The 27,501-nt window shown below is 49.2% G+C and overlaps 1 protein-coding gene across 2 annotated transcripts in view; it reads right to left on the reverse strand.

Moving 5' to 3' along the window:
• The window catches only part of XYLT1 (xylosyltransferase 1), a 303,249-nt gene that overhangs the window by 61,059 nt on the left and 214,689 nt on the right, over positions 1 to 27,501 (reverse strand). For both annotated transcript variants that reach the window (XM_041749083.1, XM_041749084.1), the window contains exons 4-5: positions 18,449 to 18,621; positions 17,265 to 17,467 (exon numbers count right to left, since the gene is read on the reverse strand). In XM_041749083.1, coding sequence (XP_041605017.1) covers positions 17,265 to 17,467; positions 18,449 to 18,621 — 376 coding nt within the window. The remainder of the gene's footprint in view (positions 1 to 17,264; positions 17,468 to 18,448; positions 18,622 to 27,501) is intronic.

The following is a 27,501-nucleotide window of genomic DNA, read 5'->3' on the forward strand; positions in this document are numbered from 1 at the left end:
CTGCTGAGTCCCCAGGAACACACTTGTGAACCTTTGCTATGCTGCCCGATGGCCTGAGCCCCCAAAATCCCATCAGAGAACAGAAAGGGGGTTTCTGGGTTCAGCTCCAGCTTACAGCATCTCCCCAGGAACCCCAGGGGCATGGAGATTAAGAAGTGTGTGCTGCAGAGAGGCGCACGAGAGAGGAGAATAGCAATGAAACCACAGGGAGGACTAGCCTGCTGGAAAAGTAATTACCTGAGCTATAATGCACATATCTGCTCGCAGAAAATATTAACTATCGTATTTCCCCCCCTCCAGCAGCCTGGTAGAGTTCTTTACTTTCTTTTTTTCCTTCCTTTCTTCCCCGCTGCCAAGAAACTACCTAGGAGCCAATATAATCTCATCAGGGCACTTTCCAACCAAAACTTTTTCATGATGACCTGTTGCTTTTAGGAAAAACTTGAGGTCTCACGGTCCCAAGCCGCTAGGCCAGCCTAACTCTCCAGTCTTGTTCTGTGCATTTATCCCCTTCCCACACCCTGTCCACATAAAGCCTCTCTTCATGGGATGCATGGTCCCTGTTCCCTCATGCCTCAGGACCTTTGCACATACAGCCCCCTCTTTCTGGAACATTCGTCCCCCATTTGTTCATCCATTTAGTTCCTTCTCTCCTTTCTACACTCAGTTCAGAGACACTTCTCCAGGGAAGCTTTCTCCAACTCCCTAAGAGGAGAAATAGTTGTATGCATGGTGGTTTCCTGTATTAGATGCATGTAAACTTCCTTCCTAACAACGTCCGGAAGATGTGGCGATTTAATGTTCAAATCTGTGATGGCAGAGATGTTAACTATCCTGTTGGCAGCTGTAACCACAGATCCCACCATCTGGCAAACTGTACATTTCCCCAAGTGTGTATTGACTGACTGTACAAACGAATGAGTCAATCAATCTTGAGTTCCTAGAGCTGGTATTTCATTAGAAGGTATTTTGTGGTCATCGTCTTGGTTAAAAATTTCTCTCTTCCTAAATTGACACTGCAACCCACGATGGGCTCATGAGACAAATTACAAGAAAGGGAGTCCAAACACCTCTAGCGGGGGGTTCCCAGACCTACAGGATCAACCAGACTTACGGAAGTCACAAGTGCGCATGTCTGGTCACTCTGGGAAGTCTTTGAGAACTAGCTGGCATCGGGGCACTCGTCAGCAACTTGCCAGGTCAGCCAAGGAACGACAAATGGGTCTGGTGCTTTCAGAAGTGGGGTAAGCCCTGAAATCAACGTGTCTCGGGATTCAATGTCATTAACCTCTTTGATTCGGTGCAGGGTGAATTATAGCGCTAACGGGCACAAGGTATTTCTGATGAGTTTACACTGAAGAGGCTGGGTGCAGAGAAGGGACTGTCCTCTTTGGCTGACACATACTAGGGGGGGCTGGACAGGCCTATAGGCACGGGGGACCCCTGTGTGAACAAACCACCTGTCCCCTCCTGGCTGGCCTGGTCCAGCAACTCGGAGGGTGAGCTGTATTTCACATGTTGCTTTCCAGCTCAGGTTCAAGACTGGTAAGCCAAGGGGGTGGAAAGATATAGTCAGAGGGGGCTGTTGTTTGGTGTCAAGCTCAGCTACACAGGGCTGGGTGGGAGTCCAGGCCAGGGGTCTGGAGGAAGTTCCTAGAAGCCCTTAGGGATCTCTACCACTCTTTCTCCATCCAGGGTCACGAAATCCAAAGCATGGAGTGGATTGCAAGCTGGCGCCTGGGCTGGCAGACGCATGGGAGATAATGCAGAAAGGCCATGTGTGGGAAGATGGGAGGTGGGTGGCTGGGGCAGTGAGTTTGCAAAGGTCGAAACGTGTATTCTGGCCAAGGCCATTATCTAAAACGTGGGACATGGTGCAGACAGAGCAGGGGTCTGGGAACCACCTGCTTTTGTAAATGAAGTTTTATGGGAACGTAGCCATGTCTGTTTGTGTATGCGTGGTCTACGGCCACCTTGTCACTTTAGTGGTAGAACTGGGTCATCATGACAGAGAGTATTTGGCCCGCAAAACGGAAATATTTACTAGCTGGTTCCTTATCAAAATGTTTATTGGCCCCTGTCATTAAGTTTCTCTCTCTGTGGTCATTCATACACTTTCCTCACAACTGTCTGCTGTTCCCCCTTTACCAAGTGCCTTCCTGGCCCGCCCTCCTCTTTCCACACTGTGTTTTCCCTTGGACGTATTTCCTTCCACCTGACCTATTATCCGCTTGCTTATCTATGGTCTCTCTCTCCCTCACCAGTGGGGGTGAGGGGCTCAATAGTAATGTGCTTTATTTACTGCTGTATCTCAAAAACTGCCCAGCATATAGTAGGCACTCAATAAATATTTGTGGAAGGATTGAAGAGCCACTTATCCTGTGTATATTTGCCTTAATGCTTTCTTATTTAGATCAACTGTGTGTGTGTATTTTTTTTTTTAATTAAGGAGGCTCCATGCCCAGTGGGGAGCACAACATGGGGCTTGACTTGAGCTCACAACCATGAGATCAAGACCTGAGCCGAGAGGCACCTGGGTGGCTCAGTGGTTGGGCATCTGCTTTTGGCTCAGGTCATGAACCTGGAGCCCTGGGATCGAGTCCCACAACAGGCTCTCTGCAGGGAGCCTGCTTTTCCCTCTGCCTGTCTCTGCCTCTCTGTCTCTTATGAATAAATAAATAAAAACTTAAATAAGACCTGAGCCAAGATCAAGAGTTGGATGTGCAACTCACTTTGCCAACTAGGCGCCCCGAGATCAACTATATACATATATGTATTTTTTTAAGGATTTATTTAGAGAGAGAGAAAAAGAGAGAGTGTACGCTTGTGCACAGAGGGAGGGGTAAAGGGAGAGAATCTTGAATCAGATTCCCCACTGAGCATGGAGCCTAATGTAAAGCTCAATCTCAGGACCCATCAGATTATGATCTGAACTGAAACCAAGAGTCCAATGTTCAAATAACCGCACCACCCAGGCGCCCCTAGATCAACTGTATTTTTAAAGAAAATTTTGGCTTCAGCAATCGGGGTCTGTTGGGTCTTTCTAAATATTAACATTGTCAAAACTGTCTGTGTACCACTTTAAATCAGCTTGCATGCCACCGGGGGTCAGTGGGTCAGACTTGGGAAGCCCTGGCTGGTGGCTGAGGACACCGAGTGGGTTTAAGCCTGAGCTCCGTTGCACAGCAAGTGAGCAACATCAGGCAAGCTCGCGTCCCTTCTCTCTCTAATGGGGATACGGGAGGTCCCATCTCACCCAGTGGCCGAAAGGTTAAATGAGATGGGGAAGCACTTGGCCCAGTCCCTGCACTGGCTCAGCGCTGCAGGTACAGAGGCTGGGATGCTTGGCAGAGGGGACCACGCAGTGCCTGTCACCTCTCCATCCTGTGGCCCCCGCTCCCAGTGAATGAAGCCCTGGGCAGCGTCTGAGCAGGTCCCTACAGGTCCCCATTTGGATTAATGGGACCATTTAGCTGTAGGTGTCCAGAGAATGCATTGTTTAAAGTAACTTGTTAGAAACTTCCCCAGGGTGGCAAACTTTTAAACAAAGATCGACTCTGTAATCAAAAATCGCTTGTCCTTAAACCACATTCTGACATCTCAAAGAGCACAATTATATCGAGAAAGGGGTGGCGATGTTTGTGCCCCTGGCTGCGTTTGCCAACTAATGTTGACTGATGAACACAATTAAATTGCATGGGGAGAATCCTTCTCGGGAGGAGCAGAGGACACAGGGGACAAGGCGGCAGCTCTTGGGGACTGGATTTCCATTCCTCCTCTGCCAGGGAATGTAACACTGATGTGCGATTCCCCTTGGGCCCTCACCCTGGGGAAAACTGGCCAGCACCACCAACTGACCCCTTCTTCCCCAACCCTGCACTTCCTGATTTGGGGGTGCTAAGGGCAGCGGACCAAGGTCGGGATCTGGGTTCCAGATGCTCTATCTGGACTGCACGGGGCTGTTTGACTTCAGATGGACAGGAGGGAGGGAGGCAGGGGGCGAGTCTAGGGACTCCACTCTCTGCCTCGGCTTCTATTCATGATCCCCCACCCCTACGCCCGACCAATCCAGATATCTGAGTCCCTTTCTGAGTCTGGGGAGGGTGGTGAGGTGGTTTAGGGGTAGAACTAGGAAGGAACATTCCAACTTGAAAATGGGGGGATATTTTGTGGCCGCACAGATTCAAGAGCAAGAAGAATGGAGAGTGGTGTTTCAGCCCATGGAGGTCAAGTGAGCTTATAAACACTAAGTGTCTTTTCAAACAGCTTTGCAAGATGGGAAGGGAGCTGGAACCAGGGCTGCTCCATAGCAGACGTATCCAGACATGGCTCAGGTCAAGGCGACAGCCTTTGTGACTCCCGTTACGACCGCATTTCTCAAAGGCACGTGTGTGCGCTCTCTGGGTGTGTGTTTCTGTAGCAGTCTGAGGGCACAGAGATACAAAATACAGGAGAGAAGAAAGAAAGTGACCCCAAAAAAGGCCAAACTGTGTTTATGGTTTTTTTTTTTTGGTCTAGAATTAAGAACTGCCCAGGATTTTTAGCTTTCACAACAGTAATGATAAAAGAGCCACTTTCCGAGCGCCCAGAATGAATGCCCAGCTGTGGATTAGGTCCTGTGTTTCACTGAGTCTCATCTTTCCAATGACCCTCTAAGGAAACTGCTGTGAGGGACGGGGGTTCTGGTGGGCTTCCTGTAATAGGTCCCCGTCTACCCATTTCCTTCCTAGGTTCACCTCAAGGGAGAAGGAACAGACAGTATGATTAGTCAAGTGTCAGAGATTGCTTGGGTATGGTTATCAGGGGCTGGGTTATCTGGTGTAAGTCTCTGCCTCTAGTCCACTACTCTTTCTCTTGTTTCTTGCCTCAAACCTCATCTGTGCCTGACTCCTTAGGGTCAGGATCAGTCGCACTTTGCTCTTCTTCCTCTTGCATTCACGCATCTGGGTGGATGCACTAAGTAGGCGAAGGTCTCCCTAGCAGACCTAGGCATCTTGCTCTCTTCTCTCCTCTTTGCCCATCGGCATGGCTGAGCATCCTGGTCCTGACCTTCAGATGGTGGGAGGGATGAACACGATGCCCCACACAGGCACCAGGCCTGAGCCATTGTGCTCCACCCTGACTGCTTGCAGAGCTGGACATAAGGCAGGGCTTGGATTCCCACGTGGCTACTGTTCCTGCCGTGACACCCTGACAGGTCACATTATCATCACCCTCTTACAGGTGAGAAAACCGAGACTCAAGAAGGCTGGGTTCACCTGTCTCAAGATGATACAGCTAGTAAGGGACAGAGACAGGATTCAAATCCGGGTCAGGCTTACACCACGAGCCCTCTCCACACCCTGTACCCTCCCCCCGCCCCCCATGCCCTGGTGGAGTGAGCAATCTGCAGAAAATGCCAGCGCCAGGTAGGTTTTGCTGTAAAACAACTGTGCACATTTGGAGATAAGTAGCCATTCTTCCTTAATTATGCTTGCTGGAGGCTAACATTTAAATGAGTGAGGATTCCATCAGGCACCGCAGTCCAGCAGTCTGAGGAACTGAGGGATCAGGAGGGATCAGGATTTATAAAGGAACTTGAAAGCCAGGGCTCGCCGTCCCCACTGACGCAGGACGGCTGGCTCCTTGGTCCACACCTAGAGCCAAGAGGACTGCTAGGGCCCCGATCTTCAATTAGCCAGGCAGGGAGAGAGCCCGTCTGCAAACAGGACCGCTCTGGCCATGCTGGTCACATGCTGGGGTCCGTGCTCGTGCACGTGCTCACTGAGCCCGTGTTCAAATCCTGGCTTGGCCACTGCCAAACTGTGTAGCCTTGGGCAAGTCACTCGAACCCACTGGGCCTCATGCCCTTCTCTGCACCCTCCCCCCCATATAGTGGGGGCTAAAGCAGACAGCGATGGGGTTTTAGCAGCTGTTGCACACAGACGACTCGGGATTCAGGCTCTGGTGTGCACTGCTGGGTCCCGGACATTTCTGCCTCTCCATGTGTGCAGATGGGGAGAAGGGGAACGAGTAGGAGAGCTTCACTCCTGTGCTGCCCAGTAGACCCATTAAGACCTGCTGTTGGAGAACTCGGGTCTTCCCTCCCCTCTCCATGGTGATAAAGGCAGCATGGGTTCAAACCCCGGCTCTGATCCCCTCCAGCTGTGAGGGGCAGATTTCTCAACTTCTCTCAGCCTCAGTTTCTACACATGTAAGATGGGATGTAGCCACAGGGTCTGCCTCCTTCAGTTGGCCTGACTTCAGTTTATGCACTGGCCAGGGATCCCCCAGGTGGTATGTACTCATGACATGCTAGCTGAAATGATTAGCTACCGGGGTCGGGTGGATCTTCAAGGCCTTCCCCAGGCATCCACCTTGAGAGTCCACTACTGACCACTCTCCAAGCTGGGCCATGACCCCAAGTGGCAGCAAGGAGGAGGAACGAAATATAGTGATAAAATCCACAAGTTTCCATCTCCCTCCCCAATGACTGGATCTTAACTCTGTCCCCGGGCCTGTCTCATCCAATCCTCTGCTATCATCAATAAAAAGGAAGAGGAAACATCCCTCCCTTATTCTATTTGACCTCAGAAGACATGCTGTTCCTCCAAATTGCCCTTGAGACTCCATGCTGCGGACCACCCGGGGCTCATAGCCAAATTCCCAGGATGCCCTTGGATGCACCTGGAACATCCCAGAATGCACACCACCCCTGCTCTTGGCCACTGGTGGACAAGCCACATAAATGAAGGCTTTGTTTTCCAGAGAAGCAAACATGCTCCGTGCATGGGGTGGGAGGATGCCCAGGGTGGGACATGTCCCATCCCCAGACACATAGAGAGAGCTGCTGCCAAAGAGAAGGAGAACTCAGAGCTCTGGGGAGGGAAAAGTTAGGAAGGAAATATGTTGCAAAATCCAATGCACCGTCAGACTGGGATCTGGCGAGACCATTGGACTGGCAGCGGACGGAGGCCACGTTTGTTTCTGAACTGGGAGCACCCACTCTCATTTTAAGAACAGGGCAGTTCTCCCTAGTGGAAGTGCTTCTGTCCCATGACACAAATAGAAGGTCCACGGAGGAAGAAGTTTTTGGTTGCTTTGGTTCACTCTTCCACTTTGGGCATCTTGGACGGAGCTGCTGGATATGCTATTTGTTTTCATTTACATTAAAACCAAATCACATTTAAAATATACTTCCTTAGCCACACAGGGCACATCTCAAGTCCCTCACTTCTTTTTTTTTTTTTTTTTTTTAGGTTTCATTTCAAGCCCCTACTAGTCACTTGTGGCCAGTGGCTTCTGCAGTGGATGGCTTAGTCACAGAACATACCCAACGCCAGATCGAGCTCTGTTGCTCAGTGCTGCCTACATCATCACTTGGCACCTAGAAGGATCTTAGCACGTGTTGAATGAATGAAGGAGCAACCAAAGTCCTCTCCTGTCTGCTGGCCAAAGAACGTAGGACTCAAAATAAAACCAATTCCCCTGGGACTCTGAATTTTCTTTTTCTTTCTTTTTTCCCCCCCTCAGTAATAAAAGAATGGGAAAAAGAATAACACAGCAAGCAGGCAGGCAACGTGGCTGGAACTCATTTAAGCTAAATAGCAGCATCCCTTGGGTGAGACAGTCAACACCGTTCTTGCCTTTTTCCTGCCACTTTCATATCCTCCCAAGAACGTCCTTCCTTATCTGCAGTAGCCAAGACAGTGTTCTAAAGCGATATGGCCACTCTTGGCTCCCTAAAGAGCCTCACGGCTTTTCCACCAAGTCTCACGGGAACTCCAAGAACTCAGGTCTCACTCCGTTTGTCCAGGGGATGCTCTGGGTCAGCACTCGCCCCCTGGAGAGGCCGAAGAGCTGTCTGACCTAAGATATAGCTCAGGAGACCCAGAACAGCTGGCAAGAGGAAAGCCAACTGCATTTCTGCAAAGGCAGGAGTGTGCTCCACCAGGCTGAAAAATAACAGGGCTGAGGAAATGATTATTTTGCTATGAGATGCAAACAAAACTGTTAACAGCATAATTACTGGCGCGTTTTTCCAGTCTCCTTGTGAACAACAGCCTACGAAGGTACACACTTTCTGACTCACATGTTATTTGGGTGAAGCTTTCCCCTGGATGGTGTCACACCAGGATTTGAGGGTCTCCGAGGATGTGCCTCTCTGAGCATCCGAAGAATAGAAGTGACCGGATGCTGAGAAAGCGGCCACCAGGAGAGATGGCCACACCCAAAGCCCTGGGTGCTGGGCCCCCAAACAGAACTTCCCACCAAGTACTGAGGCTAATGTATTTTCCAGCATAACATTTACCTTCCTATTTATTACTGTAATTAAGAGGCTACGTCTGTGTTTCTCCTAGATCAGTGGTTTTCGACTCTCACTGTAGTCCAACCAGCTGGGGAGCTTTACAAAATACATAAGATTTTTGCTTCCCACAAGGAATTTATATTCAACTGGTGGGGCTGGGATATTTTAAAGAACCTGATATATACATATATGTATTTTTAAGTAGGCTCCAGACCCAATGTGGAGCCCAATGCCGAGTCTGAATTCAGGACTCTGAGATCAAGATTTGAGCTGAGGTCAAGAGTCAGATGCTTAACTGACTGAACCACCCAGGTGCCCCTAAAGAATCTGACTTTTTAAAAAAGATTTTATTTATTTATTCATGAGACACACAGAGAGAGACAGAGACACAGGCAGAGGGGGAAGCAGGCTCCCTGTGGGGAGCCCAATGTGGGACTCGATCCCAGAACCCTGGGATCACAACCTGAGCTAAAGGCAGACACTCAACCACTGAGCCACCCAAATCCCCTAGGACCTGACTTTTTAAAGGTATTTTGAGGAAAATGTCCAAGAACCACGTGGACCACTGATTTTCCCCCCATTGAGAACCATCCTGGCTGTGGCAGGGACCCTGTCCATCTGGCTGCCTGTTGTACCCCCAGGGCCTAGTATGTGGTAGGTGCTCAGGAAACGACTCCTGAATGAATGATCTGGAGAATGCCAGTTCTGTCCCACTGCAGGGGGGACACAAAAGGACAGTCTGTGCAAGAACCACCCTTCAGAGTGCACTCCAGACGCTGCCAGAGAGGACAGCCCCTCCCACTAACCCAGGGCAGTTGTGCTTGGCCCAGCAAGGGGCCACGGGAGGCTGTCCGCCTGGGCTGAAGGGCATCCCCGCTCCCCAAATTCCCATCCATTTGGAGCCTCAGAAACTGACCTTATTTGGCAAGAGGGGGGCTTTGTAGATGCAGTTAGTTAAAAGGAGGTCCTATTGGATACAGGTGGGCCCTGAACCCAATGACTAGTGTCCTCATAAGGGCATGTGGGGAGAGAGAGAAAGAGAGAGAGAGAGAGAGAGAGAGAGAGAGACAGGCAGGTCCAGTGAGGATGGTAGCAGAGAATGGCATGGTGCATCTGCAAGGCAAGGAGCGCTAAGGGAGGCCCCAACCACGTGAAGTGAGAGGACGCAAGGAAGGATTCTCCCCTGGAGGCTGCAGAGGGAGCACAGCCCTGCCGACGCCGTCATTTCAGTCCTCCTGCCTCCAGAACTGTAAGGTCATGGAGGTGGCTGGAAGCCACCCCGTGGGTGGGAATTTCTCTCGCTGGCCCCAGGGAACTAGGACAGAGGATACTGGTATGGAGAGAAGAGGGAGGTGGGCAGGAGAAGGCAGGCACACACAGGCCTGGCAAGTCTCCTTGTGAGCCTCTCTGAACTCCGCTTCCTTCCCTCCCCCCCGCCCCCACCTCCATGGCTCTACTCTATGTTACTGTTCTTCTCTATCTTGCTGGACTGTGCTGGCTCTTCTCTGCCCCAGTGACCTCGCATATGCTGTTCCCCTCGGTATAACCTCCACTCCCATCATTCCATAGTGGGCCCCATTTCAGGACATGGCTTAAACACACCCTGACCCTTTCTTACTCTGCATCATGACACCCTATCATTTGCATTTTTTTAAGTTTTATTTATTCATTCATGAGCGACACACAGAGAGAGGCAGAGACATAGGCAGAAGGAGAGGCAGGTTCCCTGTGGGGAGCCTGATATGGGACTTGAACCCAGGACCTGAGCCAAAGGCAGATGCTCAACCACTGAGCCACCCAGGCACCCCATACACTGTGTCATTCCTGAACTTACATGATCTCCATCTCTCCCACAGATTGCAGATTCTCTCAGTGAACAAGTGAGGCCCTCCCACTGCTCCATCTCCTCATATCCAGCACGCTGCCTGGTGCTCAGCCTGTGTTCAGTGAGCATGGGATACGTGAGCTGCGTGATGGCTTGAGCACTTCCAGAGGGGGGCGGTGGCTGCTTTGCCCAATGGCCTTGAGGCTCCAGCCCACTTTCTGGGTCTGGCTCAGCCTCTGTCCTCTGCCCTCCTGGGAGACTCTGGGGTCCTAGGAGCAGTGAGGGTGTGACTTGGGTGGAGACAGAGGGGGTCACAGGTGGGAATGCCCACGAGAAAGATGGCAGGGGTAAAATTACTACGCAGACCCAGATGGAGCGGCAAGGAAGACTGCATGTGGGTTTCTGGCCACTGGTGAACAGGTAAGCAGGTGGCTCTACTGAATAGAGAGGGAAATGAGATGGGGGATGGATACGGGTTGGGTAGAAGTTCTAGGAGAGTCATTTGAAAGCCATGATCCTGGAGGGAGACAGTTCCCTGTAGCCAACCTCCCGGTTCTACTGAGAGCTTGGCCAGCTCTTCAAAGCTTCCAAGGGTTACAGGGCCTCTGCTTCAGGATTTTATGCTCCTTGAGAACAAGAAACACTTCACACCTATTAGTATCGCTACTGTCACAAAACCAGAGAAACGACGTGTTGGCAAGGGTGTAGAGACATTGGAACCCTTGTGCACCGCTGGTGGGGATGTAAAACCTTTGTGTGGCTGCTGCAGAAAGTGGTATGGAAAGTCTTTAGAAAAAAAAAATAGAACTACCACACAATCTAGTCATTCTACTTCTGGGTGTATTGCCCCCACCTGCCCCAGAATTCAAAGCAGGGAGGTGAAGAGAGATTTTTACACCCATGTTCAGAGCAGCATTACTGACAATAGAAAAGACTTAGAAACAACCCAAGTGTCCATCAATGATAGATGAATGGATCAGCAAAATGTGATACAAATACACACACCATGGAATATTACTAGGCCGTGAAAAATAAGGGAATTCTGACATCTGCTGCAACACGGATGAACCTGGACGGCATGATGTTATGTGAAATAAGCCACTCACGAAAAGCCAAGTACCGTATGATCCCATTCGTGTGATGTACCCAGATTAGCCCAATTCACAGAAACAGAGAATGCCGGCTGCCAGGAGCCAGGGACGGAAGCATGTCTCTTAATGGGGACAGAGTTGCAGCCATGGGGCTGAACACTCAAAAATGGTTAGTTTTACATCAGATAAATTCTGTCTCAATAAAAAAACAACAACAACAACAACAACAAAAAAAAAAAACCAAAAAACCTCCCGGTTCTCTCACTTACTGGCTGTAGCCTTGTAGTAAAATTTCTTAACATCCCTGTGCCTTGGAATTTGCATCTGAGAAAAGGGGAAATAACAAGATCGTGTACTTCATAAAAGTGCTATCAGGACTACGTCAAGCACTTAGAATTATGCCAGGGGCTACCAAGCGCCGTATTTGCACTTGCTGGGGTTACGATTCGCGGTTACCAACAGGAATTCTTAGATCCACTCAGGAATCACTGTGCAGACCCGAGGGTTGAAAAGTAAGGAAGCAACTGTACACAGATGCCTGGGCATCAGTACCCGTTAATTTAACTTCAAATCCGAGGCTGAGTAGGATTTGTGCTAAGTATTACCAAGGGCCCGACTTCCTGCAAAACTTACCAGAAGTTCTGGTTTTATACTAACCTTAAATTTCCTTATACAGTAGAAGTTAGGGTTTGAGGGATGAGGATTAAGACAACATATATGTAAAAGTCCCCAGCAGAGGACCTAACCCATGTTAGGTAATTAACCTGTACCAGGTGTGCGGTAATTTGTCTGCTGGAGCTGGATGTGAGTTTTGCTCCATCAGTGCTATGTAAACACTGGTCTTTTGAACAGTAGAGACGCCCCGACACCTGTTTCCTGTCTTTATGAGCTGGTGTTTCCTCCTGAGGCATCGCAGAGCAGCTCTTATGCTCCTGGGCTGGGGGCTTGGCTAATATCTTAGGGCAGCAGTTTAGGTCTATGGACAGGTGTAATTTCAGTGTCTACAGAGTGGTCCCTGCTGGGTTAGACTTTACTGCAGTGGATTCCCCAAGAGGGAGGATTAGCAGGTCCCAGATTTACCTTGAAAAATTTCAACACTGTTGCCCCTGCCACACACATGCATGCACACGTATGCACACACACATGTACTTATACACCAGACAGACAGAAAACGAGCCCTGTAGGGGCTGTGGACACACACTTCCTTCCCTTTGCATCTGAATTGCCCTAAGACACAGGGCCTAGTGAAGGACAGCCAGTGTGGTGTCTATGACTACGAGCCCAAACCACACCAACAGTGAGAAATGCCTTGGTTTTGTCCTTTCTTGCAGCCCATCTAACCAAAGTCAGCTAGTGCAGCTTCCTGCCTTAGTAAGTAGAATATACTCAACAGAACCATCATGTTCTTTGATGACTCAAGATACACCAGGGTCTCAGTGTTTGAAAATATCAATTTTCATCCATGCACTGAATGCATAACCGATTCCAACCAGAGCCTACGTGGGCCAGGGCGTCAAGTCACAGTGGAGCAGGAAGGTCTGGATTTCTTAAACACACGGAGCTTGCATAGTCCAAGTATAGGACCGTGCTCCACATTCCCAAGCAAGTTGGTTCTATCCTGTTTTTCTTGAGACATTCAGTCTTCATAGTCTAATTTTGCTTTTCCCACTTTTAAGAGAGATGTGAGTCCAAGTAATAGTTTGCTAGTATTTCCACGAGGAAAGAGAGAAAAGAGAGGAACTCAGTTGAAGCCCATGTGATTCCACCAATAGTAACAGCCTGTACTTATCCAGTACTTTCTGCATGTCAGGCACTGTGCTAAGTGCTTGATATACACTATTTCATTGACCCTTCCTAATGTTCATGAAATAGGTACTAAACATCGTGTCCCTTTCTTAGGTGGACAAACTGAGATACAGAAAGTGAAAGCACCGTGCACCCGTTCCCATGGCCGGGGAGGTGGCTCAGCATCTGCAACCAGGCTGTCTGCATCCAGGTCCCACACAAGGCTGGTGGCCAGTAAAGATCAGTGAGTCTTTAAGACTTAAGAGGGAAAGAGTCTGGTCCCCCAGTCAGAGCTGGGCAAGGTGACACCAGGAGGTGATGTCCAATCATAGAACAGCTCAGAGCAGCCACATTGGGTGGGCTCCGCCCTTGGAAATCCCCTACGTTTTCAGAGCTTCTTAGAAACTTCTGACTTAGGCACTCCTGCCCCTTTGAGCAGGCTCCGAAGTTTGCTCATCCTCCCTGGGACAGGAGAAGTAGTGGTTTTGGAAGCTACAGATGGAGCGGCAGATGGGAAGTGAAAGCCTATCAGAGTTGCCCAGGATAAAACCATTCATCTGCAAAATTCATATGTTTTTGCGTGGGGCAACTTCACAGAAACAAAAGCAAGAGGAACCAGCAGTGCTTGATGCATAAAGTGCCTCCGGCCACGAGGCTGGCGGAGTGGAGGGGGCACAAGAACCGGGAAAGCATGGAAATGACAGCAGTGGGGGCAGAGGGAGGGAAAGACAGGCTGACGGTTCCTTCCTGAGCTGTATCCAAGGCTGCGCCTCTTCTGCACAAAGAGATCTGGAGCACTTCAGCTCAAAAAGCTAAAAATTCCACGACTCTCATCTCTGAAACCCAAAAAAGGTCTGGCACGTGGTGTGAGGAAAGGATTTCCGGGCCCCCCGGAAATACAGGGGCCTCAGCCTTGGATACAGCTCGGGAAGGAACAGGTGATGTTTACGGAGCACTTTGTACGTGCTCAGCGCTCTGCTAGGTCCTACGACCGTATCCTGGTTTCACAAAGCCCGAATTTCCTTGCAGACGGTCACAGGGCTAGTGAAGTGGCAGGACTGGGACTCGAACCTACGCCACCTGCTGGGCCACTCAGCACCCACCCTCCCGGATGCAGAAGGGCTCAGCTGAACCAGTCAGGCGTCCAGGGCGGCGACACATGAACACAGGGCCCCCAGGGGCAGCCCTGAGAGCTGGTGTGAGTCTCCTGGGGAGGGCCATGGGCACAGGAATGCCCGCCAGACCTCAAGAGGTCTCTGGCCAAGTGCCACCCAGGCTGAGGTGACCTGTGGGGTCTCCACTGGAGGTCTAGAGGAGGAATGATCAGGCTCAGGACCACGAGTGACCTTCCTACCTGCAAGGATCTTCCCTCCTGCCAGGAGGTACAACCACCACCCTGCCCAGCTTGAGGGGGGTACTGTTCCTTCTCTATGGTGCCTGGGCCATCTTGCCACTCCAGGCCTGGATGACGCCCCCGAGGGCCAACCTCGAGCAGAGAGGACACCGACCTTGGAACGAGACAGAATTGGTTCTCATGTCCCCTCCGCCACGTATTTCTTACATGACCTTGGGTACCGGTTTGCCCTTGGGTAAAACAGGCTGGCTTTGAGGGCTGAAGAAGTGTCGGCCTTGTTAGCTGAACTCACCCCGGCCCTGTGCTTCTCTACACTCGCCTCTCCTCATTTTTTTTTTTGCTCATTCTGCTCCATCCACTTTGAAATTTCCCAAAAGCAGCAAGTTTGTCTCTGACCTATGTCTCGTCCAGACCGTTTTCTCTCTCTCTCAGGAAGTGTTCCCCACCAGAAGCGATTTTGCCCCTTGGGGACACTGGGCAACATCTGGGGACATCTGGTTGCCCCAAGTGAGTAGGGGGCCAGGGGATTTAGTGGACAGAGCCCAGGGGCTGCTGCTAAATGTCCTGCCATGCACGGGATGGTCCTCACACCAAAGAGTCATCCAGCCCAGTATGTCAGTAGTGCCCCGGAGGGGAAATCCTGGTCTAGAATGAACTTTTTCTCATTTGCCTGAGAACCTGGTTTTAGCCTTCCACTTTCAAGCCAAAACTGTGCATTCAGAGGCTTTACTGACCACCTGACCCTGTCCCCTCACTCCCTCATGGTCTAGCTCTTTCACACCTTGCATGATACCTTTAATTCTATTTTCCCAACTAGGGGATATGCTCTACCAGGGAGGGCCAGGGGTGCTTTTGCTCACTAAATGCCCAGGCAGTGCCTAGCATAGGGGTTGCTTAACACATGTTTGTGGAATGGGCACCTGAACAAATGAATAAGCAAATAAGTAAAAATCTGCCAGCCATGTTTCATAATCTGCTTACCCTCGCTATCCTCTGAACAAAAGAAAAACAGCTATCTTTCTAATGGCCATCATCTTTCTTAGGTTCAAGGGTGCCAGGTGGACCTTGCCTCGCCTGACCAAAGACTGAACCTTTCCCAGGTTCCCTCCAGGACCCACATCGGGCTCCCTGCATGGAGCCTGCTTCTCCCTCTGCCTGTGTCTCTGCCTCTCTGTGTCTCTCATGAATAAATAAACTAAATCTTAAAAAAAAAAATAAATAAACCAGAGAATGTCCTTCCATGCCTATCTCTTATCTAGTTCCTGATTCAACACCCAAACTCCTGGGGATGTGTGGCCTTAGTATTTGATGACACCAAGAATGACAGTATTTTAGGATATGGATGTTAGCTTAGAAGAGAGAACTTATCTTTTCGGGATGCATACTAAAGTTCTTACAGACATGACACAATGTCTTGGAAGTGTTACAGTGGGGAAGAGGGTGAGGGTGGAGATACATTGGTACTGGCCATAACCAGATTGGAGCTGCAGCCATGTCAAGTGTACGTGGGGGGTTCACTATACTCTCGTGAGGACTCTGCTGTCTGCTTGAAAACTGCCCTGATTAAAAAAAGAAGTTATTTTTTCTTTAAAGATGTCTTCTTCATCTGGCTCTTGTGGGAGTGCTGGCCCCACCCACTGCCCTCCTGTGGTTCAGAGGAAGGAAGGCCCTGCCCTTCGCTCCCCATCCTCTTCTCCTTTTACCCTCACCAATAAATCAGGATGGAAGACACAGTCAAGCAATGAGTTGCCTTCTGGCAGGAAATAGAGTTCATTTTCTTGCCTTCCCCCCCCCCCCCCTTATAAGATCTTTAGAGGGGTTTCCTTTGCTTACGGCCTATTTTCAAGAGCAGATCAATGTTTGTGCCGCGGGACAGACCCTCCTGGTGGCGTCTGAGTTGCTGAGCGCTCCAGGCTGCTGGCCGCCTCCCCCCACCAGCTCCACCCAATTGTGGCTGACGGCCTGGCCCGCAGGTGCACACTGGGCAGATGCCAGAGAGCAGCTCCACATTATATAGTTTCCTGTGAAACTTCCCAATTTTAAAATTCTGGCCAGTTTAAAGTTGAGAGGGAGTAAACACACACACACACACACACACACACACACACACACACACACACACCCCAAGGGCCTCACACAGCCCACACATGGGTGTCTATGATTCTTCCCAGGCTATCAGGATGGGCCTCCCTTCCTCCTCACTCTGCTCCCTTTCCAAACACCTAAAGTAGGATGCCGTCCTGCCTCAAGTCAAACATGCCAGTGGCTCCCAGATTCTAGAAGCAGCATGACCTCACCCCAGGATTCTTCTCTGACCTGTCACATCCTCTACTCTGGCCACACTGAGCCCCCTCATGCCCCCAGCACAGCAGGTGCATTCCCACCACAGGACCCATGGCTCCCTCTGCCTAGAAAGCTTTCCCAGTCGGAGAAGCTTTCTTCCTTCTCCTCCTTGTGTTCTTCTCTGGAGGGACTTCTTCCCCAGCCACTCTCCTTAAAATTACAACTCTCTTCGCCACTTTGTTCAGCTTTGCTGCTTTACCACTGAAGCGATCACACCTCGTCTAACATCCACATGGGTCTCACACCCACTGCTTTACCGCTTTGCCATTTTACGTATTTTGTTTGTTCTCTGTACCCTCCCCCCCGCCCCACTTGAATGGAAGCTCCACATGGGCAGGGGTCTTTTGGTTTCTTCTGCATACCCATGAACAGAGCTGGGAAAACTGCATACTCAGGCCCATTGTGGATCCCATACTGGAAGACTTTATGCATCAGGCCTCCACAGGGTCTCAGGAGGCACAATGCCTCTCCAGACAGGTGGCAAGATGCCTCTGCTTCTGGCTTTGCAGCTATGGCTAAGGAAAGCCAGAGGGAGCAGGAGCTCGGAGCGGGCCGGCCAGGGCCCACAGGCCGCCTTACCTGATGGGGTAGTCGGCTGCGCTGAGGTTGATGAAGAAGTCCCATGGCCAATCGGTCATCTCCAGGAGGTCCCGCATGCTCTGCAGGTATGTGGACAGGAGGCTGGCGCCCCCCCAGATGGTGGCCATCCTCCATGGGGTGACACGAACATTGCCATATTGTCTGGCGAACTGGAGCACTTGCCGATGCAGGTAATTAGAGCGCTTTGCCCGGGAGAGAAAAAAGTGACATTCAGCAGCACAGGACACACGCAGACATGCCCCTCGTCCCCTCTTCAGCCCTCCCCGTCTAGTTGACGGGGCTGTCGAATGTAGCAGACTTGGCCAAGTAACTGGTTCAGGCCTGGGCTTTCTACATCACCATTTGAAACCGTATTATTTTTAAAAATTCACTTTAGTTCTTTGGAATGCACATTCCCCGGCCCCACCTCACAGCTAATGGTTTGCTGGGTGCGGGCTGGTGCCAGAGACTCTGCATTTTTCATACAAGACTGATGCATGTGGTCCCAGGATGACAAGCTAAGAAGTATGACTGGATCTAAAACCCGGTGGTTGTTTTGAGGGGTGGGATTTTCTCCATCACCCTCTCACAGGCCTGCCATGAGCAAGCTTCCCCTTTTGCCTTCTTGACCAAAGACATAATCCTGTCAGGTTAGCATAGGGACAGAGACCTCTGGGCAAGACAGCTCAGGCATCAGTAGGCCTGCTGCAGGGTTGTGTGAATAGTTTTACTGGAACACACATTGCTCACTTGTGTATTACTCAGGGCTGTGTTCACCCTACAATGGCAGAGCTGAGTCACTGTGGCACAAAGCATATACCTTCAGGGCCTAAAATATTTACCGTCTGGCCCTTTATGGGAATCGTGTGCCCACTCCTGGGCTAGCCATCCTCACCAAGTGGCTGCCACTGCCCTGGCCAAGGGAGCAGAAAGGAAAGTGGTGTTTATATAGAGAGAGTCTAAAGTCACAGCTAGGAGTTTTAAAACCAACACACAAATGCATGCGTGCACGAACTCACTCTCTCTCTCTCTCTCTCCCCATCCTAGACCGAATGCTCCAAGGAGAGGCCGCTGATCAGCCTAGAAGTCTTGCCTGAAAGGGATGTCAGCTTAGAGAAAGGCAGACAGACCCACAGAAAAAGTCAACAAAGGGTGACTGGTGGTGTGTGTGTGTGGGTCCTCACCTTGTCCACGTGGATGTAGTAGAAGTGGTCTTTGTGGTAAATGGCCTTGAACATGCGCTGTAGCTGCCGGGAGGCGCGGCCGTGGACCACCAGGACGAAGGCGATTCTGACGGGGTTGGCCAGCATATATTCTACAGAATCTTCATCCCATTGAACATTCTTGTTGGCTTTGCCTGGGGAAAAACCCGAGAGACCAGAGAGGTGGGGTGAGGATCAGAGGTTCTTGGGTGGGGGTGGGAGGTAGGGGGGTGGGGGTAAGGATCAGAGGTTTCTCTATCTGAAGGGCACAGTCATCACTTCGGGCCCGGAAACCTAATCCAACTTAACCAAGCTCGTCCTGGATCCTTACATGTGTCCTAGTACAAGTGTCAGGGACCCTGAGGTGCTTAAAGGCATGGTTCCCATCCCCAAGGAGCTTTAAAAAACTGATGGAGACATAAGTACAGGTATTAAACCCTCAAGCAAGGCAGGAGGAAAAGCAAGGTGTAAGAGAGAGATCTCTGAACTGAACTGTGGCGGCAGGAGCAGTTAATTCTGAGCTGGGAAACATAAGATATAAGAGCTGGTTTTGCCTTCCCAGAATCCACTCTCCCTTCTCCTCCTAATAGCATCTCTTTTTGGGTAAACATTGTGGAAAGGACAGATAAGATGATACATAGCCTCTCAAATTTTTAAGTTTACAGTAGAATATTGTTGATTCGAAGCACGATGTTGTACAGAAGATCACTTGAGCTTACTCATCTGGCATAATGAAAACAGTTATCACCCAGCATTTTGAGAGGCATCATCCCCCTCCTTCATCCTCAGTCCTATGGATGGGGAGGGTCTCCCTCCATTATCAGTGACAGGGAAGGTCACAGAGCTTCAGGGCTGGCCAGTCAGAATGCTGCATCGCCCTGGCAACATTCTGTGTGGTTCAGGGGTGGACGTGTGACCCACCCAAGCTAATGAGCCCAGAAGACAGAATTCTAGATTTTTGTTGGAGCAACCAGATTAGAGAGGTTCCCTTTTTGGCACACGTGAAACTGGAAGATCTAAGAACCCTTTTATCCCCACATGGAGAAAGACTGCTTGAGAGGAAAGCCAACACAGAGGAAGCACTGCTGAGTGATGGGATCCTAATGGCACCTGGAGAGTTACTCCATCAGCCCGGCTGCAGGTCAGCTACCATCATCTGTCACTTTTCTTTGAAAGTCCAGATCCTATATCAGATCCACCTGTACCACCCTGGTTCCTTGCAAACACTCCAGGGGTGGAGTTTCAAGGGCGCACATGGTTTATTGGCTGAATTCAATACAATCTTGACTGGAGATCTCCTGTGTCTCTTCAGCCTGATTCCCTTTGGGTCAAACCTAACTTCTTCTGCATTCTAGGTTTATGAGACTCAGAATATTGTCAGGAGGTAGCTGCAAGTGTCCCAGGATGTCAACATCCTTCTCTGTTGGAAAACAGAGATGTGGGGGTGGTTAGTCTGGAGGTCAGGAGATCCGGAGCCTGTCGCTGTCACTGGAAAGCTGAACAGCTGCCAAATGAACAAGGCTCCTTCTAGGCTGTTCCAGATGACAGGATGAAACTAACACGAGCTAATGTCCAAATCACATGGTGCAGCCTCCAGAGCATGCGTGATCTGCCTCCTGAAGACCTCTGCACCTGGATTGTCCTACTATCTATCCAGCCACCTGGCCTTCTTTCTTTTCCTTGAGCAAGCTCATTTCTGCCTTCAGCTATTCCTGCTGCCCGGAACACCCTCTCCCTAGATCTTTGCATGGCTGTATTCTTCTTGTCATTAGTTCACAGCTCAACAAATGCCACCTGTCCCCACCTCTCTACTACCTCATCCTATCTCGATTTTTTGCAAAACATTTATCATCATCTGAAATTGTATATCTGTTTACTTTTCATTGTTTAAACATCCCACTAGAAGAGCAATGCCAAGAGATGAGGCACTAGTTCAGTCTTGTTTGTCATTGAACATACAAGGCTATAACATTACCTGGCACACATCTGGTTCTTGATGAAATAAGTTATAGGAGGGGTGCATTTTGGTTTCATAACAATAACAATACATTTTACTGAGCACTGACCAGCCCTTGCCATCCATCACTTCACTCAATCCTCTCAACAACCCTGCAGGATAGTGTTATTATCCCTATTTTGCTAATGAGGAAAACACAGCTTAGAGAAGCCAAGGAATTTGTCTGTTCAAGGTCACACTGCTTTAATTGGTCCAGCTGTGATTCAAACCCAGGTCCATTTCCAGAGCCGATGCCCTTAAACACTAGTATATATTACATTAGCGTACCTAGACTTTGGAAAAGTTTTTAACAATTCTGCCTGTGAATGAAATACCCTGTAAATTAGCCGTTGTAGGTAGGTAGGCATGCATTTGGAGGACTATCATGGGAACTGCAGGGAGGGTTCCTATATGATGTGGGAGGCTGACTCTAGGTGGCCAATAAAATCACATCTTTTCATTAATCCGTCCATCCAAATCCAATCACCCACCCATTGGAATCCAACCACCCATCCAGCAAACCACTCAGCTACCCATCCAGCACAGCACTCACCAGCTTATCATCCAGAACACCAACCATCCATTCATCCATCCATCCAACCACTCATCACCTTTAAAACCATCCATCCATCTTCTTACCCATCATCCTCAAAGCAAATCATCCATGCCCCCCACTCTTCCAACCATTTATCAACTCATCAATCCATGCAATATTAACTTAGCCTATAGTACAGGCCAAGTACTGTGCTAGGTACTAGAGAAATAAAACTTGGAGAAAAAAAAATCTTGCATTTGAGGAGCTGTCAGCCAGCTGGGGAAAACAGAAGACAAAGGTCAATTGTTTTAGGATAGAAGTGTGTTCAGGTTGCCCTTGGAAGGTGGAGGAGGAGTGAGCAATCTGCCTATAGAGACAGAGATCTCAGAAAGTTTAGCCCAAAGATCCTGAGCGCATCTCTTTAAGTGCTCATGATGGATCCTAGAGTCTTAGGCTCCTTGGCTGTTCAATCAGTAGCTGCAATCCTGGGGATAATTACCATCTTGACTCTGGTTGAAGACAGACTGGGTAGCAACGAGAGAGAGTTATCCTAACTACCCTTTAATTTTCTCTCCAAACCAATCACAAATACAGTGGGCTTTTCCTGGTGATTATATGAAAGGGGCACGCCTGGGGGTATCAAGTCCCTTTAAATACTCATGCAACTATCTATCCATTCATCTATGCATCCATCCACTCACCCATCCATCCACCCACTCACCCATCTAGCATCCTTAAAACCTCCCACATGCCAGCCCTGGACAAAGCCTGGAGTTCAGAGACATGTAGGATGTGAGCCTGATTTCACAAATGGATTATGAATAGACAGGAATGTGAGAATCTAAAGTAAAAAGATAATAAGGTAGAAGAAAAGCTTATATTCTCCTTCCCATGACTGCAGCCCAAAGGCAGCATACTGATCTTCAGCATGCTGGCTGCGGCCTCTCTTCACCTCCCTTGGAGACTCTTTATCAAAGAAAGGGAGAAACGTTTAAAAACAACGAGTATTTGTGCACCTGGACTTCACTGGGTGACTTTTCAAAGGCCTAGACGTGCCCTACGACACTGTATTTAGTAGGAAGTTAACTCTGTAGGGGCTCCTGCTGGCCCTCAGATAATACTGCTCATCCCTGCCCTGAGACCTCTGGGTAACAATGATCTGGAGTTCTCAGTGACTGACGCTTATGGGGCTTTTGGGATCATCCCGTGCTCTCTAGCCATGGATGTCTGTTGCCAGGTTGTTGAATGAATGTATGAAGGAAGAACGGAAGGACGGAAGGAAGGAAGGAATCCATTCTGGAGAGGAGTGGCTGCTCTGGTCCAGAGGAGCTGATGTCACTCAAGGGCCTGCTATACACCACCAGTGCTGCTGGGTGGGGGTGGGGAGGTGTTATTTGGCTTTGGGAGGAATGCACTATCAGGCTCTGAGGCTCAGAGAGGTCAGCATGTTTCCCCAGGGTCACACAGTGAGTGAGGACAGAAGCAAGGAGTGGAAGCCTAAAACCAGTCCTGCTATTTCCACCTGCCCTCCACCAAATCAGAGAGCAGGAAGATGAGAAAGGTTGGCATGAAGACTGTATGCTAGTCTTTAGTGGGACTTATGCACTGACATTGAAGAAAGCGTTTTATAACTTTTAAAAAAAAAAAAGATTTTATTTATTTGAGAGAGACAGAGGGAGAGAGAGAAGCGGACTCTCAGCTGAGCAGGGAGCCTGATGAGGGGCTCCATCCCAGGACCATGAGATCACGACCTGAGCGGAAGGTTAAACCCTTAACCACTGAGCTACCCAGGTGTCCCTTTTGTAACTTTCTTTAGGGTTTTAGAGAGAAGAGCAGATTTACAGACAGACACAGACGTGGATGCTTTCCTTCTGAAGAAAAGGAGCTGAGCACCAGGAAATTAAGTGTGATCACTCCAGCAACAGAACCTCCAGAATGAAAGCCGTCCCTGGGTCAGACAGCTGGTCTGGGGAGTAGCAAAGAGAAGAGAACAAAAATCCAGAGTTCTTGTGGAGTACAGCTATTTTGGGGATAGGGGTTGGGGAAGAAGAACCAAAATATCTGAAGAAAGGAGAGGGGGAGAGGAGGATGAGGGGCAGAGAAAGAGAGAGAGAGAGAGAGAGAAGAGAGAAATAGAGACAGACAGACCACGCTCACATTGAGACAAAAACAGAGGGAGACCTGCAGGCAGAAGGGCCTCCTCCTTACTCCCACCTATGGAGAGAAAACCATATAGAGTCCTACACAGAAACACGACGAAAGACAAAGACATACACAGGTATAAATAAAGACAAATGCATATAATCAGATACATATGCAGAGACAGGAAGAGACAGAGGAAAGAGGGGAGCCACAGTGGAAAAGCTGGATCCACTCAACCTCAAAACATGACAGGCCATCCTTAAAAGCAAAGGCAAACAAAAGCCCCAGCCATCCTTAAAAGCAAAGGCCAAAATTCCCCCACAATCTCAGAAGGCAAAAATGTCTCCAGGCCTTTCCTGCGGCCCCCTCAACTAGTGACTCTGCCTTCTTGTGAGCCAAGTGATGGAGACAACCCAGAACCTCCCCACCCCCAAAGTGTTAGGACCATCAGGCTGGCTCCAGAAACACAACCATAACTGATTCCCATTCTGGCACTCAGTAGGACCTCAAATGCATTTCACTGAACAAGAGAGGGAATGAGCGAGTTTTGTCCCCACACGGTGGCAGGGTGGGGGGTGCCGTTCTAAAGGGTTGTCCTTTGTCTGCTGCCAATAACCAGCTTTCTATTTTTGTTGCATGCCCTTGGCTCCTGTAATGACCTTTCAGGCAAGCTGCTCTGACACAGGCGTGGGGAGTTGGAGATGACAAGAAGCCACACCACAGACAGGGTGGAGATGCCTCTTACAGTGCCCCCCCTCCACACCCTGGCCACCACTGCTGGGGCTGTGGTCTTGAAAAGCCTCCTAAACCAGGAGTGGGTCTTCAGTGGACTGTGGCGAGACTGGCAGCAAGAGCAGGAATTAGGCAAACACTTTCTCCTAATAATGCTGGCAGGGGTGGAAAGGGCCACAACTCTGCCAGCAGTCATGTGGTGACAAGAATTACAATTTTAAAGATGCATGGCCCTTGACCTGGTAACTCCATCCCCAAGAATCTATCCTAAGAGAAGGCGGCAAGTATGCAAGCCTCTATTTACAGAATGCTATATTCGTTCATTTATTCATTCATTTGGTGTCTTGAATGTGCCAGGCACAGTTCTTGTCATATTAGTGCATGCAACAGAGTCCTTTGCTGAATGCTGCTTAGTCTTGCAGGCAGAGAGCCAATAAAATAAGCAAATAGAAAATACAGTTGCAGATAGTGATAAAGGCTATGGAAAAGAGAACAAAGGCATATTACGGGAAGGGGTTTGTTTCTGGTGGCCAGGGAAGGCTGATGTGGGGATACTTGAGTAAGCTCTGAATAAAACAAGGGTGGGAGCCATGCCATTTTCAGGGATTAGGAGGATTCCAGGCAGCTGGCATAGCATATACAAAGGTCCTGGGACCTTGACTTCAGTAGTGTTTATAATGGTCCAAAAGAATTGACCTGAAAGGTCTTTCTTATTAATACATATTGATACAGATCACTGCCAGTAACTAAAAAAAAGTCCTGGGGCACCTGGGTGGCTCAGGTGGTTAAGTGTCTGCCTTTGGCTCAGGTCATGATCCTGGGGTCCTGGAATAGAGCCCCACTTGGAATAGAGGGAGCCTGCTTCTCCTTCTCCCACTCCCCCTGCTTGTGCTCTCTCTCTCGCTCTGTCAAATAAATAAATAAAACCTTAAAAAAAAGAGAGGTCCTAATATGTAATCCCTAACAACTTATAAAATGCTTCCAAATATTAACAGAGGTTCATACGGTGGCATGACAGTTTTCCTTCCTTATTTATATTTGTCTGCATTATCTGAATTTAGTAAAATGGATTACTTTTGTAATGAAACATAACAAAGGAGACGCTTATTGATAATCCTCACACCAACTGTTTATTGAGTGCTGCTACGTGTGAAGCAATTTCTGCATATGATTATTTTTGTACTTCTCTCCAAACCCCTATGAAAAGAGCTACTATCCTCCTATTAGATGACTAAAGAAGCTGAAAGCTCAGACAAGTCCCACTTGGGAGGTGGCTGTGCCGGGAGTAAAGCAAATCTGTGACGCCAGAGCCCTATCATCGTCATGATGCTCGATAAACTGTCGCCATTACAAAAAGAGGAAAATCTGCTTCGAGAAGCATCATGTCAGTTGACTTTCAGCTTCAGGAGAGATAACAATGACATGCGGTGAGAGCTCTGTGTGCCTTCACGGGTGGAAACCCAAATACTGCCCAGCTCCTAAAAAAAAACCCTATGAATTTCACAATGTAATCAGATTCCTGTGGCACAAAACAGAAAATAAGTGGAAGAATCGGAGTGATTAGGGACAGCGGGAGAAGCTGACTTCAGACAAATGTTAAAAAGCCAGGTTTGTGGGGGAGAATATCAAGTATATTTTTTCGATGCGGGTGTGAAGGCCAACCAGAGTCAGTCACGGAGAGCCTTGCCACTTACTAACGGTGCTGTGTTCGGCCTGTTGCCCAAACTCTATTTCTCAGGCTGGTCAGATAAGGACTATGTGACCCTTAGGCTCCAAAGAGAGGGTGAAGATGGTGCTACTTTGCAAGTCAACGTGCTGTACAAATGACGTGATGCTGGTAATGACCTTGAAGGAGTATCATCTGGGAGGAGAAAACACGGTACAGGGCTTAAGAGCATTGCCTCTGGTCAGGCAGACGTTGGACAAGTTACACAAGCTCTCCAAGCCTCAGTCTTCCCATCTGTAACGTGGGTGTGTTGCAATCACAGAATCTGCGCCACAGGGACTCTCATGTCCAGTACTGAGCACAGTGCCCGGCACACAGTAAATGCTCCATAAACAATAGTGTGTGCTCATCACCAGGGTCTGCGTCATCATTTCAACTGGGCTGTTCATCCACAATGATCAGTAGCAAGCTTGGTTTAGCCAATGGGCCCAGCTCTTGGTTTAACCCCCAGGCTGCTTAGGCTCCCAAGGCTGTGTACACACTACTTGCAAGTAAACATCCACAACTGGAGTTCTCTTCTATCGCCTGTGCCTCAGATCACAATTAACAACAAACATGGCAGGCAGGAACTACTTATGGCAACGCACCTTTTGCAGTGTATACAACTATCATTATACTGTACACTTGAAATTAATACATTTTATGTCAACTATATTTCGATTAAATAAATAGTGAAAAGAATCACAAAATCTAGGACACTGTTAAAAAAAAAAGTATCCCAAACTCAACCCAACCCACCAATAAAAACCAAATTCAAATAAGCCACTTGGCTGGAAAGTTATTACACCAACAAAGCCTCAATCCTATTTATACTCTAAAGGGGCCTCTTCTACCTGCAGCAAGGGGAGCAGCTTTCTGAGTTGGTTCCAATTAAGAGGGTTGGTTGGGTTGGGAAGGGAGATGAGTGGAGACAGGGTTGTGCACACATGGGGCTTAGGTCAGGAGTCTCTGAGCTGCCAGGGCACCCAGCTTCCCATTGCCTGGGAAGCCTCAGGCTGTGGTTCAGCACTGGTGTCCAGCTCTCGCTCTTCCCAGTGGGGACTTCGGGAGGACACGGTTCCTTTCTGGTCATCAGTTCTTCTTCTATCAAGTGAGATGATCGTATGGTAGTTCTATTTTCAATTTTTGGAGGAGACTCCATACTGTTTTCTGGAGTGACCCCACCATCTCATATTCCCATCAGGATGAAATGTTGAGGACATGACACTAAGTGAAATAAGCCCTTCATGGAAAGATAAATACTGCACGATTCCCCTCCTATGAGGTGTCTGAAGTAGTCACCTGCATAGAATCAGAGTGGGATGGTGGCTGCCAGAGGCTGTCGGTGGCGGGGCGGGGGTACTAATAATGGGTGTAAAGTTTCAGGCAAGCAAGACCAATAAAGCTCCAGAGACCTGCCATACACCATACCTTTAGCCAACAGAACTGTGTGCTTGAAGATGTGTTGAGAGGCTAGATCTCATGTTAAGTGTTCTTACCAAAATAGGATAAGAAAATGTACAAAAAAGCCCTAAAGAGGGGTAAGCAATCCATCCCTGACCCTGCTGGCTTGTGCGGTGATTCATGACTGTGGATCGTGCATGAGACACAGCTTCACGCTGGCAGCAGGCACACTGCACAGTGGCAGGATTCACGTCATGGGGAGGAGAAACCTGGACATGTTCTAGCTTCTTTGTCAGTTTTGGGTGGAAGAGATTTTTCTCCAGTGGGAAAGTTCAATGCAGGATTTGGGTGATTGGAACTTAGTGGGAGGAGGCGGTATCTGGGTGGCTCAGTTGGTTAAGCATCTGCCTTTGGCTCAGGTCATGATCTCAGGGTCTTGGGATCGAGCTCCATTTTGGGCTTCTCCCTCAACGAGAGTCTATTTGTCCCTCTCCCTCTGCTCCTCCCCCTGCTTGTGGGTT

The sequence above is a fragment of the Vulpes lagopus genome, chromosome 3, assembly GCF_018345385.1.
Source record: "Vulpes lagopus strain Blue_001 chromosome 3, ASM1834538v1, whole genome shotgun sequence".
NCBI classification, from domain to species: domain Eukaryota; kingdom Metazoa; phylum Chordata; class Mammalia; order Carnivora; family Canidae; genus Vulpes; species Vulpes lagopus.